Source organism: Zonotrichia albicollis, chromosome Z (genome assembly GCF_047830755.1).
Source record: "Zonotrichia albicollis isolate bZonAlb1 chromosome Z, bZonAlb1.hap1, whole genome shotgun sequence".
Classification (NCBI taxonomy): domain Eukaryota; kingdom Metazoa; phylum Chordata; class Aves; order Passeriformes; family Passerellidae; genus Zonotrichia; species Zonotrichia albicollis.
Window position 1 is genome coordinate 78,340,992 of NC_133860.1, and position 22,659 is coordinate 78,363,650.

The window sequence follows — 22,659 nt, forward strand, 5'->3', positions numbered from 1 at the left end:
TCCTCCTAATTTATGAAGAAAAGGGCATTTGTTCTTCCAGTTTAAAACCAGTAAAACACAAAAAATTATTTCTCACACACACACACACACACACACACAGAGACAGGTGTACCTAGCTCAAACACTAACACCATCAGGTCACACTGACACAGTTCTCTCAGCATCTGTATACTTGGTTCAAGGATGAGCAGGATCATTTCAGGTGTTTTATCCCCTGCTGTCTTTAAATTATTGCTGAGATGTCCAGGACAGCTGGAAATTGATCAGATTTTAAGTTTTCTTATTTGTTACTCTACTTTTATTACACAGACTGTGTTCTGTGGTCTAATTTCTCTCTGGTGGCTTCCTCTATTCTCTGCTCTGCTAAGAAGCCACCCTGAACACACAGGAATCTCTCCCTGGTCACCAGCAGTCCTAGAGAAACTGCTGCTCTTATTTCCTGGTAGAAAGCTCATCAAAATGTCTTTCTTGTTTAAATTGTGGTGGTTAACATGCTTTCCCACCTCACTGCCATGAGATTCACCTCCACACCAGATACCTCTGTGTGGTTTAACCCCAGTCACCAGCCCAGCCCACACAGCCATCCTCACTCTCCCACCATTGGGACTGGGGAGAGAACTGGAAGGGTGAAAGCTCATAGATTGGGATAATGACTGTTTAATAAGGGAAGCAAAAGCTGCTCACACAAGCAGAGCAAAACGAGGAATGAATTCCCTGCTTCCCATGGTTGGGCAGGTGTTCAGCCATTCCCAGCAGAGCAGGGTCCCATCACACAGAGCAGTGACTTGGGAGGTCAAATGCCACCACTCTAAATGTCCTCCCTTTCCTTTCCCTCCCACTTTATACACTGAACATGTTGTCACATGGTCTGGAACATCCCTGGGGTCACTTGGGATCTCCTCAGCTTGAGCAGGAGCAAAGCCCTTGGCTTTGTTCAATCAGCAATGACAAAAACATCTCTGGATCATCACCCCTGAGCTCAGCTCAAATCCAAAACACAGCCCCACACCAGCCTCGGGGAAGGAAATTAACTTTACCCCAGCCCAGACCAACACAACTCTGCTTTGGAGAGCAACACTTCAGGTGCAGTGACAGTGCAGTGTTATGTGTTTGAGGACCCTACTAAAAATTGAAAGTTCAGGCAGGTATTGCTGATCTGCTTCAAAACAGCACCAGTAGAGGTATCACTGCTGGCATGTTCAAGAATTTGGGTATCTCTACACAAGCTGCAGGCACAGAAGTGGCTGCAGCGCAGATGTTGCCGGCCCAAATTGCGACTTTTTTTTGTGTCACCGTAGGTTCCTTGCTGTCACTGCCATTTTAATTTCTCTCCCTCTCCTTCTAAGATCACACACGAGATAGCCTAGTAGCTTTCACTGCCTAGCAATGAGACGGATGCCACTCGGTGGGGATAAACCAGTACTGCAAGGAGTGAAAAAGATTACATCGTTTTAAATCCCGTCAGTGGCTCCGTGGCTGCAGCTGCACGGCTACAGAGCCCTGCTCAGGGGGAAACGAAATTATGCTGAACTCATTTCTGCTCCAGAAATGTATTATGTCTAATTACCTCTAAACTGGGGCAAGTCGATATTCTGCTCTAGAAAACAAACTCTGGCTTCTGAGTCTGCAGGACAGAAAATAAGAATTAGATTTGTTAATGACATGGGGAGTAAGAGATTACTTTGACTAAATCTCTTCATGTAGATGAAATGAAGATGGAAATGGCCAGGAAACAGAAATGGGCTGCATGCACATGGGTCAGTTCTCAGGGAGCAAATGAGTCACTGGATGCACAGAAAGGAAGAGACGTTGAGAATAGGAACTTATTTGTGAATATGGTACTGATAATAGGCAAATCAATGAAAATAAAAGCTCATTATTCATAGCAAGCTGAAATTATTCTGGGAAAAGTTCAAGTGTTTGCTATGTTGAGTGGCATAAACCTTTTCCCCAGAATGCTTCTACAATTTCAGTTATTTCCTGAAATTAGTTCTTGGTAGGCAAAGAACAAGTTCAAGAGCACTGTGAAAGCTGCACATCTTCAGTCTGCTTTGCTTAACTTCACCATACAGTGAAACTTGGAGCATTGGAAACTTGGAAACTTGCAAAACTTGGAGCCTTTAAAAGTTCTTTTCACCAGCATGTGGAAGCTGAATTGAAAAGACAGAAACAGTTCAGGAAAAATTCAGTAGGGAAAACCAGCCAAAAATTCATAAACTAGTAAACTGAAGGGAGCCTATAGAAAGATGGAGAGACTGTTTACAAGGGCATGAGGTGAGAGGACAAGGGGGGAATTGCTTTGTGAAAAATGTGTATTTTATGATTGGCTTTTCGCAAATATTAAAATGAACATTATATGTGTTGTGTTAGAAAGTTATGCTGTATTAATTCTCTTAAATAGTGGGTTAAGTATAGTTTTAGGGTATAACATAAGGTTAAAATAGAAACTATGCTATGTAGAATACTTTTTTTTAAAGAAAGGACTTGAACCAAGATAGCAGCCACAGGACTGCTATCAGAGAAAGGGAATTTATTGCCCCATTATCAGAAGAAATTAACTTCTTCCTGCCTTGCTCAACCCTAAAGATGCCGTTAGGATTAAGAGGAAGAAGCTGAGACTGCCCAGACAGAATCCTGTGTTTGCATGGAATTTATGCATCATGTATGAGATGTATGAATATGCAACAGGTTATGGTTTTTAAGGGTTGATTCTTTGTTAACGTGGATCCTTTTTCAGGCTTGTGCTGCCCAGAAAAAGGTACCCGGACGTCCATATATCTTAATTCCTATTGTCTCATATTGTCCTAATTCAAATTGTCCAAATTATTATTACTCTAGTCAGATTGCTATTTTAATAACCATTTTATTATCATTAAACTTTTAAAAATTTTAAAAACAAGTGATTGGCGTTTTTCACAGCTTCATACTGAAAGAGAATAGATCCAGACAAGATATAAGGAAGAAATTCTTCCTTGTGAGGGTGGTGAGACCTGGCACAGGGTGTCCAGAGAAGCTGTGACTGCCCCATCCCTGGAAGTGTCCAAGGACAGGCTAGATGGAGCTTGGAGAAACCTGGGATTGTGGAAGGTATTCTTGCCCATGAATGAGTTTTTAAGGTCCTCTCTGAGAAGAACAGTGGATTTGTCTTTACAAACAAGCTGTGGGTCTGCTGGTGGATAAAACCAGCACTGGGAGATAAAAGAAACAATGAGAAGAATTCCACTGGTTGGTGAATGGAAAAAGGTATTTGCTTTTACAAATAAACTTTAGGTTTGCTGATAAATTAAATTAGTCATTGAAAGACCAAAGAAACAACGAGGAAGAAAAACCCCTAAATTCCATAAGAATTAAAAAGTAAATGGGAGGGTTATGCATCAGAGGGGAAATCTTTGGTATCAGGTGTTCGGGGAGTCAGAACCTCTCAAGTACCTCAGAAATGGGGAAAGAGAGAAGGGAAATGTGGCTGGGAAACTGGGATAAAAAGGAGGCTGAGTCCTCCAAAATGTGAGATCCCTGGGGAATGCCCCATGGCCTCTCCCTTTATTTGAATAAAGTAAAAGGACTCCTCTGTCTTCTTTTTAGACATAAACCTCTGGTGTTTGTGGATTAATTTTCCTGGCACCTCCAACCCCAACCATTCTCATTACACGAATTTCCTTCAGGCCCTCCTCGTGAACAAAGTCTGGTGAACAAAGAAAAAGCAAATGTCAAGTATATTGGAGTTAGCGGATCTTCAAAAATGTTTCACTTGGGCAGCTCACGAGGAAAATAGCTTTGCTGAAAATACTGTGGGATTGGTGCAACACTGGATATAGAACTTTAAGGAGGCAAAGTTAGCCCTCGCCATCAAAACGGGTGTAAAGAATGCATTAAAGCGTCTCTGCTGAGCTCTGGCAGCGTCTGGTGTACATTAATACCCTCAGCAACTGATAGCTAGCATCAGCCTGGGAAAGACCACATGTGGAACCGACCGTACACGTTGGTAATGCTCTTGATGAGTTTCAGAAATATTCAACAGGAAAGGAAAAAAAGAGAAAAAACCCAATGTATCAGGGTGAGTGCAGCGACCTGTGCACAAAGTGCGCAGGGAAGCAACACAAACGCAACAGGGGCTCTGAGGGAGGCCACAACCGACCTCAAACTGTGCACGGTGCAAGACTATCAGCATTCTGACCAAAAACAGGCAAACAAAAGGCAGAGCAGGCAGCTCGGAGCGCGGAGCCGCGGGGCTGAGGGAGGGCCAGGGCCGTGAGACGCCGCGCCCGCCCCGCCCCGCGCTGACGGCGGCCGGCAGCGGCCAAGCCGCGTCCGCAGGGCTCTTCCGTCCCGGGCAGCAGCTCCGGGAGCTCCGTGCCCGGCTATGGAGCTGTGGCAGGTGCCGCTGAGCTTCTCCCGCCTCCGCATGTTCCCTTTCTTCGACCTGGCGCATTATGTCGCCTCCGTGCTGGCGCTGAAGGAGCAGCGGGGTGAGCGGGGCGAGGCGGGACGGGGCGGACACCCCACACCCCCCATGCGGATCCCGGTGTTTCTCCCGTGTGTCCCTGGGGGTGCCCGGCCCCGGCAGGGTGAGGATGGGGCTCCGAAGGGAGCTGCTGTCCAGGTTACCCCGTGGCCGTGCAAATGGGATTGTTTGCCGCCTGCATTAGCCTGTCTGTCCATAAGCGTTGTCTCGCTGCCCGCTAAAGACACCCAGCCAAAGCTTTTGTCTCTTTCCAGAAGTTAAGAGGCGCTGGCGAAATCAGCCAAGTTTCGTTGGAAAGCTTTTAGGTTCTTTTTATTCAGTTGTTTGTTTGTTTGTTTGTTTCAGTTTTGAAGTCTCAGGAGTAAAAGGAGTGAGGCCCCTCGAAGTTGGGTTTATGCAGAAAGTGTATGTGTAACACAGGCCAATATCTCTGTGCCCAGAATTGCATCTGAGAGGGAGGATTAGCTAAAGTTTACATCCTTCTCACACCCTGTGTGTGCAGGGGAGTGTTAAGGCCTTTTCTGCCTTGTAGGAAACAGCTCAGGACTCTCATGGATCGGTCCCGTGCCAGTGACTCGTCAGCGTTGTGCCCTGTGGATTGTAAAGTGAATTTAGCGAAGCTCTCCACTTCCACTAACAAGGTTTTGTATGAGAGCACATCATGGCACTTCAGTCTGCATGCTCTCTTCCAGAAAATCGTTTACACTGTGATTTTGTCTGTGGCTGTTAACTCTAAGCCTTTTTTTTTTTTTTTTTTTTCTGTCACAAATGTAGACACTGGCCTTGTTTCAGTGTTTAGAATCAAGCTGCATGTGGTGTGGGTTTAGACACGTTTGCAGTAACTGTGCATCCCAGGTGATAACTGTGTAGGAAACTGAGCTGGCTTTTGGGATTGGAATTTTAGGGCAAATTGGGGAGCTGCTGCTTGGCTCAGACTTCTAGGGCTCTGCACTGTTTGTTTAAGTGAGAGCTTGTTCTTTGGTCCATTCCTAAGTGTTCCAAGGTGAATTTTGACCATCTGCTGAGAAAGTGCACTTAACTGACTGTGAAGACTGGTGTAAAGTGCTTATGCATTCTAGAATCTTCACCAAACTTTGTTAATGCTGCTAACATTTTTGACGGGTGCTGGGCTGTGGCATTGTGTAATGTGTCTGTTCCACTTAGAAAGGGACTTTCTGACATTGTCGTGCAATGCTTTTAAACTTTCCTCTGGAATAGGCACACCTAAAGATGAGGATGAGAGGCCTCTGTGCCTAGTTTTAGTGAGACAACACTTATGGAAAGTAAAATTGCTGTCAGAAGTCTGGTCAGATCCATGCTCCTGTTTTTTTTTTTTTCTCTTCTCGGTTTAATAGCTGGTAGTTCAGAACTCCTGAGTATTTTCTAATAGTTGGAATTAATAACTGTAATCCAGATGACTGCCTGCTGGCCTGTTTCTCACTTCCCAAGTGGTTAGAACTGAGTATTAAATCATAACTGAAATAGCAGTTATTATACTCAGTATGGATATATTATCGTCGATTAATGCTGTCTAGGCTTTATGTTCCTTTTGGAAACTTACAACAGTAGCTATATTTGACAGGGAAATTACGGGATAGCATTGAGTGCCTGGTGATGTAAGAAGTATGTGGTCAAATTACAACCACATTTATTTTATCCCAGATTAGTGTCTCATTAAAATACCAACCCACCCCCACTGCTTAAAATCAGATTCAGTGTGGGCATTTGGATCATGGATGGGTGCACACTAACTGGGACTTTCCCAATCCTCCTAGCCAGGCTTTTCTGCTCTCTTGTGACTGGCAAACTGCAGCAGTCACAACCAACTTGTTGCTTTCTGTGTGTTTTAAAAGAAGAGTTCTTGATTAGTGCTTTGAGGATGGCTTAGGAGTTGCTTTCTTGTAACTCCAGCCAGTTGTAGAACAGCCAATTTTATTTTTATGGGATAGAGGGACAGCAAAAGGTGTTGGTGATTGAGGATGTGTCATATTTGGTTTGTTCCTGACATTTTTCTATCATCTGTTTGAGGTGATTTGAAGAGAAATAATTACTCTTCAGCAAAGTTTTTCTCTGTTAAGTCTGACTCTATAAAACCTTTTTCTTAACTAATGATGTTCTGTGTGGTTGAACGGGGTACTAGACAAAATATGTACAAATCCTCCTGGTGGGCTCACTAGGTGTGTGTGTGTGGTGTGCATTATTGCCTATTTGGAACATGCAGAAAAGTTTAAAGCAGATATAATCCTATTAGATTATATTCCTACTAGAAATAGTTAGTTGGTAAGGGTTTGTTTTGTTTGCTTGTTTGTGTATTTTTGTGTGTTTGTTTTGGTGTTTTATTTTGGTTTTTTTGTGTTTTTTTCCTTGGTTTTGTTTGTTTGTTTTTTAATGTTACTGTTGTTCAGGAGCAATTCTTAAGAGCATATTCAAGATTAGTCCCTATGTTTTGAAACCTTTCCCTAACTTTCTGAAGGGTACATCTGCAGGGCTGGCGGCCTTCTGGCAGATCCACCATTGCGTGGTTGTGTGATGCCTCATTAATTTTAGAGGATGCATCAGAGGACAAATATAAATGACCACTTTGTATAAAAACATGTGACCTACTTAAAACTGAATTTGTCTTCTGAAAGGCTACACCCTAGCAATAATTTAAGTAGCAGTGCTGAGATGATCTTCAAATTAATATCAACTTTCTTTGCCTCATTGTCTTCTGTATTGTGTATATTCCTTGTTAGGGAGCAAGGATATATATATATATATATAACCTTGTTAAAAACTGGCATTTGAGCCATTTCTAGTGCTGTCCAACAGAAAAATCTTGAAGTGCAATGGAAGTTCCCCCTTCTTGACCTTTTACTTGTAAAATGAAGAAATTTACCTGCATTGTTGTGGAGCTTACTGGTAGAGGGCAATCTGGATGTGCCCTCAAAACTGAAAGCCTCTTGCTGCTAGTTGTGGGGCAAAGGGAGTGTGGAGAAGCTGGTGATTGTTGGAAGGCAGGAGAATGGATCTGAAGGGAGAACAGAAACCTAATTTTAAACCTACTCCAAAAGTAGTAAACACAAGCCATTAATAATTTGCAAGTGTCTTAACTTGGAGCACTAGGTACAGCAGTTTGAAAAATAAATTGCAAAATAGTTAGAAATGAAAGAGATGTTATTTTATATTCAAGTGTTCTGTAACGCTGAGGAGTGCTCATTTTTATAAATTGGGTGTTTTATGGGCATTAAGATAGTGCTGCAGTACTTGATATCTATGCCAGCACTAAAATGGAGCACTAAAACCTAAACTTGTTAATGCATTGAATGAATTGAGAGTGCTGTATGCTTTTTTAAATGTTTGAGCCTCTCATCTTTGGTAGGAGCTTCTTTTCCCACAGAAATGCCTGATAAACCCAAGCTACTCTGAATTGGGAACAGATGACAGATTTCATTTTGGGGCAGACAGTAGTGCTTTTCTGAACTTTGGAACTTTTGTGAACTTGTAGCCTTTGGACTACAGAAAATTAAACTGGTTCAGGCAAACAGCTCAGAACCAAGTGTAAAGGGGAAGCTTTGGCAACCCTGAACTTTTAAAGTGGAAGGAAATAGTCAAAACAACTACTTGAGCATTTCTAACTTTGGTAAAATGTTTTTTTCCTCTGAAAATGGTTAATGCTTCCCATTACCTCCAGTACAATCTTTGAATATTATGTACTCTTTTAGGCATTGTTAACTTGCACTTTAAAATGATAGTTCATTTTAAAGATGATGAAGTTAACAAACTGTCAACCTTTTGATAATGAGAAAAATTTACATTTATTATTATAGTTCAAGGTAACCTTTTTTCCCTCCCTCTCTTCAAGAGTGCAGGTGAAAACGATTTGATAATTATCTTGGATGCAGTTTTGGCCAGCAGTCACAGCAGGATATTGTGAGAAAAGAAGAGAAAATAGTTACCTTGAATTCTTGGAACACTCAAAAGTAGAAATGTAATTTGTAGAATAACCCTCCAAAATGTCAGCAATCCTGTTTAGATTAGCCACTTAGGTGTTTTTAATACAAATTTGAAAGCAACTGTGTCCCTGTGTCAGGTTGTTAACAACAAGACCTCATTGCTATGCTCTGAAAGCTTTTTCCTCTTGGTATCTAGATATAACAAACTAATGCACAAAAGATTCAGAGAACACTTTGTGTCAGCCTTTCACTTCTGTTTAGGAGTTTGAGTTAAAGTCACCCTACCCTGAGGTTTGTATTTCTGGAAAATTTTCCTGTGAGAGCCTGCTGTTTGCTGGAGAATTTTTCATTACCTGAAGGAACTAAACTGAAAAATACTGACCTTTAAAACACGATGTTATTCTCCAGTTTTCATTTCTGTTTATGCAGAATGTTATATGTTGTTGTTTTTTTCTTTTCCCACAGGAGTTGTGGAAGTGTCGGTCCAAAGTCCCTTGGCCTGCTGGTTTAGTGCAATGCTGTATTGCTTTGGGGGCTCAGTTTTGTCCTCCTTGATGCTTGGTGAACCTCCAGTAGCATTTCTGGCAAAGACCATAAATATTCTACTGGCATCCTCAGTCTGGTAAGCAGCCACAGCTGGGTAAGATGAGTGATGCTGGCTCTAAGGAGGCTGTGTGCTGTAAACTGACACCATCCAGGTTCCATGTATTTTTACTTAAAAATGTGGATTTGGATGCTGTCTCTTCATCCAGGATCATTCTCTATGATCTTGTTCTCTGGGAATAGAGAGCAACTCTTACAGCCTGTTGTGTAACCAAATGCTCTGTTGCTAGATTAGACTTGTCTTAGGTTTTTTTACTATTCCTGGTCAAACAGCTGCAAACATTACTTTTTAATAAAGTTATTCAGTTGCTGTTTTATTGAATATAGATATGTCATAAATGCAGTCAAGTTTTTAAAAAGTAGTTCTTAAAGATCAGAACCTGGCTGATGTAAAATTTCTGGCTTTTCCTGTAACTGAAATTCCAAGACACATCTTTCCTCCAGTTCCTACTTACCAGACACTTTTTTTTCCCCCTGTATTTCATTCAGTCCCAGGAGGGCAGATGTTGTGGTGGAAGACAGTAGCTAACTCAATTGTTTAATTGAATTAAGTATTAGGCATTTTGGCCTGTTTGGAGTGTAAAAAACCATTCTGAAGTTATTTTCATATAAATGTGGTCTTGCAGTGGAGTTCATTTGTTCCAGAAAGTGATCTTTGAAGAAAACTTCAAACTTAACAAAAGTTATGAGCAACAGTGGGGTTTTGAGTGTAGAAATCTCAATCACTATATTTGGATAGTCTGACCTGCTTAAAATTCTTTAGTTCCACTTGCCCCATAAGTTTTACAGTTGTAAATTCATTAAAATGAAAACAAGTGTTTTTATCTGTCTGGGTGTATGTATTAGTTTTATGGTCTTTGTGTTGTAGTAGAAAATGACACATTTAATTTGGTGAAATGAATAATATGTATTATTAATGAGTTATTAACAGAATCTGCCTCTGGTTGTGTCAGTCTGATGTGGGCAGACTTATTGCTTGTTTCAAGTGACACAAGCTAGGAGTACACTTGAAGAGAGCAGGATTTCTCTTAACTCACTGTCGTCAAATGTGATTTGCTGTGCAGAAATTAAAGGAGGTTTTACTGAGGAGCTGTGAGTGTTACAAAACGTTTTAAGCTTCCAGCTTTACGAAGTCCCCTCTTCGTGAGTGTAGTGAACTTAATTCCTGGTCCCAGATCGTGCACAAAGGAATTCCTCAAGCCACACTTGGGACTGGGAATGAGTGGAGTCGTGCTGGGCTTGAGGAATGCTCCTGAATGTTCTGTAGGACAGCGGCATCTGCTGTCAGCAGAGATTACAGGCAGGAATGCCGTGGAGGGCCTTCAGGGCCAGCCTCAGCCCTGTCACCAGTGCTTCAGGGTCCTAAACCCACATTCTGCAGATATAAATTAGTTCTGGTGTGAATTGGTGAGCAGGTGGCTTAAATGGCTCTTTGCAGTAGCCTGTAAAATACATCCTTTCGCTACATCTTTGGCTTCATATCAGCTGAAGCCTGGTTGCATACAGAGGCATCTTTACAATATCTTTATCTTTACAATAAGAGATAAAGGGAAGGGCCTCAGAAATTCTTGGTAGGCAGGATTGAGATCAAAAACCTTAAAGCAAGGGGCAATATCTTATTTTTTTTTTTTAAGAAAACAAAATTTATCCTTCTTTTTAAACACTTTCTCTGCTCTTATGCAATTTTTACTCTTACTCCTGTGCTGAAATAATCTACTTAAGATAACTTAATCAACATACTTAATCTTGATTGGGTTTTTGTGAATGTCTCGGTAAGAATTGAATTTTATTTATTATTGAAGACATATAATAAAACACTACATAATCTAATCTTTTAGAATTTACTGTCGCTTAGGATTTAACTGTTAGCCATCTTTACTCGGTTTTAAAAGCAAGTTGATCAAAGATATTTTGTGTAGTGTTCTTTCAATGCTTTGAATAAAGAAATGTGCTTGTAACTGGCAAGCTGTAAAAGCTAGAATTGGTGAGTACTAGGATGTTAAATGTGTTTAAAAATAGCCATGCATTTCATGTAGTATGACATTAACTAGTGGAAGCATTCTTGCTGAAGTTATATAATTCCAGGTACCTACAGTCTGGAAGCACAGAGTCAGCATTTAATTTGGCACCCTGTTGTAATTCTATTTAAAAAAAAATCCCAAACAAAAAAACCAAAACAAAACAACCCCCCTACACCAAACTAAACAAAAAGTAACTCACAAGATAAACTCAAAACACACAAAGTCAATCAGATACCACTTTAATGACTTGAATGATAAAAATGTGCAGATACATAAGGTGCAGAACAACTGGAAAAATGTAAAGCTGTTTCAATGGACTTGAACAGGTTTTTCTCTGTGACAGTGAGGCAGTGGTGTTTGGTTTTGGTGCAAAAGCTCAGGTGTGCTCAGAAGCTTTTCAAATTTGTTCCAAGATGTGTGTCACGAGACTTTGAGTTGTCAGTAGTATATCAGGCATTGCTAGACACATTCCAAAAACATATTTAAAGATTATGAAAAGATAATTCCTTAGCAAAAATGTGGCTAATGTTTTCTTTCTGATGATTTTCAGGTATCTGGTGTTTTACTGCCCAGAAGACATATTCTGCCGCTGCTTTTCCTTTCTGCCTCTTCGTCTTCTGGTGGCAGGGATGAAAGAAGTGACAAGGACCTGGAAGATCACAGATGGCATTGCACATGCGGACACTGTCTACAAAGATGCCTGTCTGATCATGGTGGCTGTGGGCTGGGCCAGAGGTAACATGCACAGCATCTTGTTCTGAGGGTTTGGGGTTTTTTGGGGTGGTGTTTAAATGTCTAGCCCCTACAGCAGAACTGTAGCACCATCCTTGCTGTGCTGGGCATGGTAGTCCTGATGCAGTCTGATGTCCCCTGAAGGAAAAAGCTTGTGCTGCAGATTTTCTGCCTGAATTAAGGGTGACATTGAAGAACTTGGAGGGGAGTTCCCTTCAGAAGGTCTTACGAGAGCTTGCAGGATGGACAGTTGATGACACTAAAGAAGTAAATCTTCTGTGTAGCTGTTGCTGAACTTTCCAACAGCATTATTGCCTCAGAGCTGTGTCCTTGCATGAGGCTGAAGAAGAGAACTGGGTATCTGGGGTTTTTGGGTTGTAACTTGATTTTAAACAAGGGTTGACCCTTGTTGCCTGCCTGCCATTTGGAATTCTGGAAGCCACCTTCCTGACAGCTGTATTTGCAGCCACACCGTCAGGGTCCCTTCAGAAAGTAGTTGTGCAGCTCCTGTTCCTGCTTGATTCTGTGTTGCTATGGAAAGCAACACGTGTGAATGTGATGATTGCATCAGTTCAGATGCTGTCACTTACAGGCAGACCTGCGCTTCTTGCTGAGTATCTCAGTGTCTGAGTTCTCATGGCTGTTGTTTGAGTTTTGTTTGTATGAGAGGTTGGATTAAATCTTTTTAAGTCTGGGCTTTGGTGCCACATTTAGCACCTGGTGTCATGAGTTTTTCTGGGAGCAATGGCATAGCAGTGGCAGCAGTCAGTGGAAACTTGCCATAAATCTCTGCAATTTCAGGTGCTGGTGGTGGCTTAATTTCCAACTTTGAGCAGCTGGTGAGAGGAGTGTGGAAACCTGAAACCAATGAGCTCCTGCACATGTCCTAGTAAGTTTTTTTTAAAAACCTGCAACAAGTTAGCTGTTGTTTAGCTGGCTCCTGGTGTGGACACTTGCTCTCAGTGGTTGAAGCAAAAAAAAACCCCAAAAACCAAACCATGAGGACATATTTGTACTCTGTTTTAGTGTGTATCCTTTGAAAGATGGGACAATGAACTTTGGGACTTGTAGTGATGTTTTAATCATTTTATGTTCACAGCCCAAGAGCTGCAAATGGGAAGAGAAATCAACAAAACTTGTCAGAAAGTGATAAATACCTAGTGAGGAGTTGCTAGAAAGCAGTTTTGGTTCAGTTTGTCTTACAGGGACATGATCTTCTATCCAAAATGAAGGCACAGTGGTACTAGAAATACACAAGTGAATTTTGGTGTATCTTCTGAGCATCACTAAGATGGCTTCCTTTGAACACTGGCACTCTTACTTTTGCTGCCAGTGCTATTTTCCTCCAAAGACATCAATTATTTGAGAAAGTACAAATTGGTTATTCAGTATAGCAGAAATGACCTGTAAGATGGGAAAAGTTACTTCTCTTGCAGGAGCAAAGAATGAGGAATATTACATGCCTCCTGGTTTTCTCTGTAAAATGAGAATTGAAACAGGCTGGAAAGCCACAAGCTATTATTGTAAGTCAAGATAAGGTCACTGTGATAATTTCCTAAAATTCTTTTGATCTTTCCCAGGTTACAGTCAGGTCTTTAAAAATAATAATTTTATTTTTTTAAAAAGCTATCTTGCCTTTCAGCAGCCACTCCTAGACACAGAATAACAGGAGAGACATTTGTAGCCTTCTCTTTGGCAATATTTCAACTTCTTGTGCATTGTGTTAGTTGTTGGCTTTTTCTGAAATTCTAAGTATTTAGAGTTTCTCTTTCTCTTGCCAGTGCCTAAATGGCAGTCTTGAAAGTAAACTTACAGAAGAAAAGGTGACTGTCATAAATAGCACTATAGACACAAATAAAAGTGTCTTTACAGGTGCAACATCAGAACAATGCTTACTGATTGGCATCACTTGCATATATTCTCCTTCTCCACTGTGGGTATGGCTCAAAGTAACAAAAAAAAAATTCAAAAGTTTTGTTTATGTATAAGTATTAAGAGCATTAAATTGAAATAAGTTACAGAGTTAAAAACATCAAACATCTTGCAAATGGATGAGATGCCTGTGTACACAGTGTTGTTTTTTGGGCTTCTTGAGAAGGAATTTGATGTAGTTTTTTGGTTCCTGAAAAGACAGTGAAGAACAGATCCACAATAGATGCTCTGTGATAACAGGAATGTCACCTGTACATGTCACATGCAGATTAAGAAATGCACAGAATTCTGGATAACTGACCAAAGATCTCTTGCTTTCTGGCTGCATACCTAGGAAGGGATTTAGTACCACAACAAAGATTGCTGTAAACTGGAAATAGAGTGGAAATCTTTGCCTGTCTCAGGTCAGCACAGCTGTGTTGGCAAAACCTGGCCATACAGGCCTGGCTCCAGTCAGGTTTAAGCTGATACAGCCCCAGAACTGCTGGAGTAGATATATTAATATATATAAGATATATTGGGAGAGGAAGAAGAGAATCAAGCTGACATATAAAGTCTGAATAGGAGCATTGATTTGAGGAGTATTTGTCAAATAGGAGTTTGTTGGGTGTCTGAAGTAGTGCTGGACTTGATGATTTATGAAGACAAAGCGTAGTAATATTATATAAAGTGAAAATCTTAATTTAGTTATAGCTGGATTTTGTATCTTACCACTGTTGCCACAAGTTTTCATTAGTGCTATTCAGAAATAATTATTTTGCACACTTAACAACATGTGTTGCTTTCCAGGCAGCTTCCACTGTAGAGCAGAGAAGAGAAATTAACATTCTTTGTTTGATTTCTAGCCCTGTGAAGGTAACTTTGATAGGAGCAGTTCTTTTCACCCTGCAACGCAGACAGTACTTGCCAATAGCAAAACACAACCTTGTGTTTTTATACACCATCTTTCTTGTTGTCTTCAAGGTAAGAATTTGAAAGTTGCTAGTGACCAAATAACAGCAGATATTTTATTTAATTGTTATAATGCATGCTGCTTGATGGGAAGGCCAGCTTCTGCTGAAGAAATGTGTTTAGAGTTCTGGATATGAGCAGAATGGAAGACCTGTTCTGTTACTGATTCTGTTCAATGTATGCAGGGAACAGGGAGGAAAAGAAAAAAATCAGCAATTTTGGCACTTAGTACTTGATATAACAGGCTTTGTATGTCTGTAATCTCAAAAAAAAAAAAGCTTATTCTTGTAGAAATAAATTCTCCTGTTCTCTGTCTTTTGTGTGTACCTATGCAGTTGCCAGTGGGTCTGTAAAACAAACCAGCTGGATTCTCATTTGATTTAAAATGTTCACAAAATAAGTGTTTGCATGGGAAGGGAAGGCAGACCAGAACTACTTTGAAGTAGGTGTAACTATTTTGTAATAAAATAGACACTACTTCTCTATTGAAGTCTTCAGTCCCTCTAGTCTTGTTCATTTCCAGAATGGTGCCTTTCTTCTGGATTACTAGTTTATAAGAAAACATAATCTCTGTTAGCAGATATCTGGCAATTTTAACAGCTTCAGAGCTGGTGTTGAACAGACCAGAGAATGTGTGGAAGTGTGGTTGCCAGTCTCCTTTCTGGGAAAGAGCTGGCAAGTTTAATTCTGCAGAAGTTAACTGTAGGGAGCCAAGACTTGAAGCTTATGTCCTTGATTTTCCATCTGAAATGATAAAGGCATTGTTGAACTGTGGATGCTGGGAATGAAGAAGGAGAGGAATGTTATTCTGGAAGTGAGAAATTGCAGGTGTCCACAGGAGCTGGCTGTCCAGCTGCACTGGAGTAACTAAGTCCTTACCCTGATGGTTGTACTGACAGTCAGGAACTAGCACCTATTTAGCAAATAAACTAATAAAGCAACAGTGTATCTGGTATGGTTTTAATTATGTCTCCCAGAAACTTGTCACATCTCTGAAAGCTGTAGAAACTGTTGCATTATGAACTTGTCCAGTACCCAGATCTGAAAACCAGGTTTTTCAATTCTGATTCCAAGTTACGTGTCTTAAGGGGTGCCCACCTAAATCTCTGAACTTTATGGAATGGATATGGCTGTCTGGACTTCTAATTAAAGTCTGGTTATGGACCTATACATTCAAAATGGAATTAAACATCCCCCTCTTCCAATTTAAGTGGAAGGAAGGCACTTAGTTTAGTTTTTCAGTTTGAACAAGGCACAAAGCTTACACATAAAAGTTGGTCTTCACCTTAAATGTATGCCATTAAATGCAATTTACTCTCAGGATGATTAATCTTGCAGAGAGTTTTTTATGCACATTGTTTGTGTATCGCTCACAGAAACATAGAGTTATACAATGCTAAGGGCTGGAAGGGACCTCAGAGATCATCCAGTTCCATCCCCCTACCATGGGCAGAGGCATCTTCTACAAGGCCAGGCTTGTCAAGGCTTTTTCCAGCCTGGTCCTGAACATTACCAGGGTTGGAATATCAGCAACTGTGACAGTGTTCACAGGGGTTTTAGGACGAGGGAAGAGATGAGGATCTGACTCCATGTTTCAGAAGGCTTGATTTATTATTTTATGATATATATTATATTGAAACTATACTAAAATAATAGAAGAAAGGATTTCTTCAGAAGGTTAGCTAAGAATAGAAAAAGAAGGAATGATAACAAAGGTTTGTGGCTTGGACAGAGAGTCTGAGCCAGCTGACTGTGATTGGCCATTAATTAGAAACAACCACGTGAGACCAATCCCAGATGCAACTGTTGCATTCCACAGCAGCAGATAACCATTGTTTACATTTTGTTCCTGAGCCCTCCCAGCTTCTCAGGAGGAAAAATCCTAAGGAAAGGATTTTTCATAAAAGATGTCTGTGACAAGTAACATCTCAGGGAAACCTGTATCTCACCACCCTCACTAAAGAATTGCTTCCTAGAATCCAGCTCAAATTTCCCCTCTTTCCCATTCCTGCTTGTCCTATTGCTACAGTTCCTGAGGAAAAATCCCTCTCTGACCTCCCTGTATATCCCCTTCATAGCTGTGTGAAGAGTGTTGGTCAGAAAGAAAAGCTTTCTTTGCCCAATTTCAGCTAAAATGAGCAGAATTCTGTTGGTGATTGCACAGCCTCATCCTTGTGTAGAAAGTTAAAAATGCCTTACACCCCTTCTGCTTTTAGCTTGTTTACCTGTGAAGCCATCACAACTTTTATTGTAACTTGATCCTTGTTCTCCATAGGTAAAAATGATGTTGACAAGATGTGCAACTTCTCCATTTGCTCCCATTGAGGCTGCAGTGTGCCAAATGTTTTTTGGCTCACAAAAGACACCTTCCAAAGTGAAGGGTGAAAGTGCCACATCTTCCAATGGCTCTTCAGTCTGTGACCAGCCTTCTGAGCAGCACCATGAGAGTGCTAAGAAAAAAACAGCAAAGAAAACAGAATAAGTGACTTGAAATGTTGTGATGGTCGTGAAGATATGTGTCTTCCAGATTAAGCTGGCGGAGAAGTTTCTCTAAGGAAAGGAGAACAGCTGTGATGTGGTTTGCCTTTTTGGGATGTTTTGTGTAAGCTATGTGTAAATGCACATGTTGGATTTGTGAGTTAAAACTATGAGTGGTTAAAAGTTTACTAATTTTTGTACTTACAACAACTTCAAATGCTTATAGGTTAAAAAGATAGTTTCAAAAATGTGACAATCTTTTTTTTTTCCTACTATATCACTTGTTTCATGTCTTCCTATCCCCCAGTTCTTATGTATAATTTTGATAACACAGATTTGTACTGTCAGGTGTTCACTGTAGCACATCCCAAATAAGAAAGTCATTAAGTAAGGCTTAATCACATTGCACTGTGTAAAATCATAAAAATGTACCAATTTAATGCCTTTAACTAGAAAAGTAATTGAACTATTGTTCTAATTCACATTGCATAGGTCTAGATTTTCTTAATTTCCTAAAGTAAATGTTTTTAAATGTTTTTAAATGAGAGTATATTATCTCACTATAAATATTATCTGGCACTTTTAAAAATCTTAGTTAGCAAGTAGAAACACATCAATATTTTTGTGGTTGGCTTACTTGGACTCTTATTTGCAAGCATTTGAGATGTAGGTGTTTTTTGCCACATTAGTGTTTTACAAGTGGTTTGTAGTTACCTTCTGGTTCATTTGGGTCTAGATGTTCTTTGCCTACATTTTTTTTCCAAGCATATGCACTTATTTCTTTTCAAAGACAAACTTCATTAGGAAGAATACTGGGCAGTACATTTACCTTGTTTGGTCAGCATCCTGAGCTGCAGCACAGGAATGGGAGCAGAATGTTACCCCCCATAATCCACGCGGGAATGGTCAGTGAGCTGCTAGAACACCTGGACACTCCCAAGCGGTGGGATGGGATCCACCCAGGGGTGCTGAGAGCTTGCTGGGCCACTTCAATCATTTACCAGCACTCCAGGAGAACTGGGGATGTCCGTGTTCTCTGGAAGTTGGATGCAAATGTATCATGCATCTACAGGAATGGTCAGAAGGAGGATCCAGGGAATTTCAGGCCTGTCACATGCCCTCAGTGCCAGGGAGGCCATGGAGCAGGTCACCTTGAGTGCCACCAGCAGCAGGGACAGGACAGCCAGGGCATCAGGCCTGGCCAGCCAGGGTTTAGGAGATGCTGCCTGACCAAGCTGGTCTCCTCCTGTGCCAAGGTGAGCTGCTCAGGGCTCAGGGACAGGCTGTGGATGTGTCTGCCCGGGCTTCACGGAGCCTTTGACACCTTCTCCCACAGCATCTCCTGGAGGAACTGGCTGCCCATGGACGGGGCCCTGTGCCCAGGGGAGGAACGGGCTGAGGGCAGGGCCGGGAGCAGTGGGACATGGAGGGACACCCGGCTGGGCTGGCACCAGGGGGGCTCCCATGGGATCAGGGCTGGGCCAGGCCTGTTTGACATCCTCACCAAAGGGGGCATCCAGGGCCCCTCAGGCAGCTCCTGACAGCACCAGGCTGGGTGGGATGTGGATGTGCTGGAGGGCAGGAGGGCTCTGCAGAGGGCTCTGGCCAGCCCGGATCCATGGGCTGAGGGACAGCCAGGGGCAGTGCTGGGTCCTCCCCTGGGCTCACAACAACCCCATGTAGCTCCAGGCTGGGGGAAAGGGTTAGGACAGGCCCCGGGGGTGCTGTGGCAGCAGCCGGCCACAGCCCAGGGGTGCCCGGGGCCCAGAGGCCGATGGCCCCGGGGCTGTGCCGGCCGGGGGGCGGCAGCAGGAGCGGGGCAGGGCCCGTCCCTGGGCCGGCCCTGCTGAGGCCGCACCTCGAGGGCTGCGGCACCTCCGGGCCCTCACACGGGCAATGGAGGGGCTGGGGCGTGGCCGGGGCAGGGAACGGAGCTGGGAAGGGAATGGAGCCCCAGGAGAGGCTGAGGGAGCCGGGCAGGGGCTCAGCCTGGAGCAAAGGAGGCTCGGGGGGCCCTTGTGGCTCTGCACAGCTCCTGCCAGGAGGGCACAGCCGGGGGGTCGGGCTCTGCTCCAGGGAACAGGGACAGGAGCAGAGGGAACAGCCTCAGGCTGGGCCAGGAGGGATTAATTTGGATAGTAGGAAGAATTTTTTCACAGAAATGGTGAAAAGCATTTTAACAGGCTGTCCAGGGGGTGACGGAGTAAACATCCATGGAGATATTTAAAAGGACGTGTAGACATTGCACATGGGGATATGGTTTAGTGTTGGCCTTAGCCATGCTGGGTTAATGTTTGACTTGATAATCTTAAAGGTCTGTTCCAACCTAAACCACTCTTTAATATCAGAAGCACTGAAAGTTTTTACTAGCATTTGCTGAAATCTTGCTGCTTTCTTGCTTGTTGCATCTTTTTTTTTTTACTCAAGATGTGAAGCAGTTCTAAGTGGCGTACACTTCATAACTGAGAACTTTGGCATTTTAGAGATGTTACAATACATAAGAATAGAATCTTTTCAGGGGAATCTTTTCATTGATGTGCCAATTTTTAGAATAAACCATTTTTACAAAATTATACTATTTTCTTCAGAGAGTACTGCTTTGAAGAGCATTGTTCAGCAAAGAGGGGTTAGGTTAATCTTTGTGCAGAATGCCAAAGAGAATGTGGAGGGAGATCTGATTTGAAAAGACAAAGTTCTAGTTCCAGGTACATCTCTAAATTTAGAAAAGCTGTCACCAATGCTGTGCTTAGAGAAAAGAAAAATAAAAGTACCAAAGAAATTTCTTGTGCCTGAGTAGTCACATTTCCATGGTGATGACCAAAAGCATTGAACTCAGTTTGAAATCCAACTTCATTGCAAATGTGCTGTACCTTGAAAACTAAAATTACTATTTTCTTTAACACTTAAGAAGAATTAAAACACCTTAAATTCTTTGGACAAGCTAGCAGTCATACTCCTTACATATTACATTGAAACTTAGTGTTCAATTACAAATGCTTGGATTATTCACTTGGTGTCTCTTTTTTTTGTAGTTTGATGTTACAGATTAACTTGAAGCTGCCAATTGACTAGTTAATAATCTGGTAGTTATCAAGCAACACCAGCACATGCTGCCTGTCCATGGTTTTTTAAAGTTTTGGATGTTTTTCTGAATAATTGTGTATTCTAGATCACATGAATTGTACAGAATGGGATTGTGGCGTGGAACCATGTTACACCTGTGTGAAATTCTGCCTGAAAACTGGCTATTCCTAGCTCAAGTCAATGTGAAAATATGCTTAGATTAAGTCTTTCACAAGTTTACAATTAGAGGGGAAAATGTATTGTTTTGTATTAGTTTTCAGAATTAAAGACAATATTAAAATTTTAAAAACTATTTTCTTGTCTGAACACCTTAAAAATAATGCACAAAACACAAAAAATATATATTGTTTTGAGGCAGAACACAAGTTATGCTGACAGAAATCCTGTTTTAAGCACCATGAAAACAAAACTTTGTGTTTAAAGGTATCATGTGTTTCTGAAGGATGGGTGCTAAAAAAGCTGCATGCAAATGTTCTGATAACTACATTTTATGACACAGAAAAAGATAACCAGTTGCTCAGGGTTTAACCTGAATTCTGTAGGAGACATGAATACAGTGTGTCCAGGATGTCTTAAATAAACAATTCCCAGCTTTCCTGCTGATAGTTTTCTATCTCTAGTAAACTTCTCTGTGTGAGAATTTATTAACAATTTCTTGTAACTGTTCTGGTGAAGCTTGTCAGATTCAGCACAGCTGCACACATGAACTACTTGGCTGTATCTAATTTTGTCATTAACCTGGTAAAATTAGAAGAAGCTGCCTTGTGCCTATATAAGCAAAGTCATTCAGAAATTGCTTTATCAGCTCAATTCGTGGGCTAGAAGGGCATATTCCTGGTTAAACCAATTGCTGTTCTGAGTAATTTCTACTAAATACACCCAGCTTCTGTAAAAAGGAATACCTTAAATTTGCTTCAAGAACAGAACTGAAGTTTCTTTAGACAATAAATGATATTTGCTTTCCTCTTCTGTTTTTTCTCCATTTCATTTTATTGCAAAAAAAGTGGAGATGGGAGGATGTCACACAAGCAGTGCCATCATCTGAAATGCGATTCTTCAGTGTATTGTTAGGCAAGACACAGTTGTTCAAGAATTCCAAACATCTGTCTTCTCTAGGAATCTGAATCTGCTCAGCATAAGGAGAATGCTGAAATCTAAAATCTTCCAAGTCTACACAGTGAGTGCAAGATTTACTCAGAGTGAATACTCTTAATTTATAAGGTGAATCCTCATTTCTAAGGTCTAAGTGAAGTAGCAACAGAGAAACACCATTTGACGCTAAGATGAGAATCAAAAATGTGTTGTAAATAGTAATTTGCATTTGTTCTGATAAAACTGCTCTGTTAAGCAATCAAAAGCCTTTTGTGAAATGTGTGAAATTGTTCAGCAAGGAATAGATAGTAACATGAAGGCTGACAGAGAAATACATTAATATTCTCAGGCAAGATCACTGATCTGCCAGTGCGCTTTATCTGCAGTCAGGAAGTGGAATGGGGTGATCAAAATGGCATCCCAAATAAAAACTGCTGCAATCCAGTGTGATGAATAGCTTATGCACAGCAACCTGCAGGTGGGTGGCACAACCCCTGGTGTTGATAATTGCTGGTGGGTGAGAGGCTGGACATGACCCAGCCATGATCTCTGGCAGCCCAGAAAGCCAAACCTGTCCTGAGCTCATCCCACAGTGTGGACAGCAAGGGGATTCTGCCCCTCTGCCCTGCTTATTTGGAGTTATTTAACCATACCAATGGAATATTAGTTCCCTACATGAAGGTGCAATTAAAAAAAAAAGTTAACAAAATGTACTATTTTTCCATCTTTATCACATATATTTTTAGCTCTTGCTGGTAACTGCACAAAGCAAATGTTCTATGTAAAGGTTCAGGCTAAATTTTGACGCTGGCTGGAGATTGTCTTCAGATTCCAGTTTTAAATTTTGACCCACCTATGACTCAAAAAGTTATTTCAAGCTGTAGCTAAGCAGTTGAATAAATTTTTAAATTAAATTGATTCAGTTATTGTTGAGATTATTTTTTTAAGTACCTTTAAAGACTGTTTTATTCTTTCTCTCCAAACTTCCTTAGTCATCTTCTGGCCACCATGAGGGGCAAAAAAGTAAACTTGACAGGCTTGCTCAGGTGAGAACCCATCTGCACCTGTGGGGTCCCCAGTGAAGGAATGAGATGGACCTGTTGGAATGAGTCACAAAAGGGATTAAAGGGCTCGAACACCTCTCCTATGGAGACAAGATGAAAGAACTGGGGGCAAAGGCTCTGGGGATGCCTCATAGCAGCCTTCCAGTACCTAAAAGGGGCTTAGAAGAAAGGTGGGAACATTGTAGCAGGGCTGTAATGATAGGACAAGGGGTAATGGTTTTAAGCTGAAAAAAAGTCAAATCAAACAATATTAGGGAAAAAAATTATGATGAGGGTGGTGAAACACTGAAGTGGGTTGTCCAGAG

The 22,659-nt window shown here is 41.4% G+C and overlaps 1 protein-coding gene across 2 annotated transcripts; it reads left to right on the forward strand.

Annotated features, from left to right (window-relative positions):
• Positions 1-4,256: 4,256 nt before the first annotated feature.
• TMEM38B (transmembrane protein 38B) lies at positions 4,257-21,167 on the forward strand. Of its 2 annotated transcripts, XM_026796034.2 has the most exons (7): positions 4,328-4,466; positions 4,995-5,103; positions 8,863-9,019; positions 11,572-11,756; positions 12,555-12,642; positions 14,531-14,648; positions 16,912-21,167. In XM_026796034.2, the coding sequence occupies exons 3-7, from the start codon at positions 8,913-8,915 to the stop codon at positions 17,116-17,118; spliced, it is 705 nt and encodes a 234-aa protein (XP_026651835.1). In that variant the 5' UTR covers positions 4,328-4,466; positions 4,995-5,103; positions 8,863-8,912; the 3' UTR covers positions 17,119-21,167. The 2 variants fall into 2 exon arrangements, with proteins under 2 accessions (XP_005491417.1, XP_026651835.1); XM_005491360.4 differs by lacking the exon at positions 4,995-5,103 and having other exon boundaries at positions 4,257-4,466.
• The last annotated feature ends 1,492 nt before the right edge of the window (positions 21,168-22,659 follow it).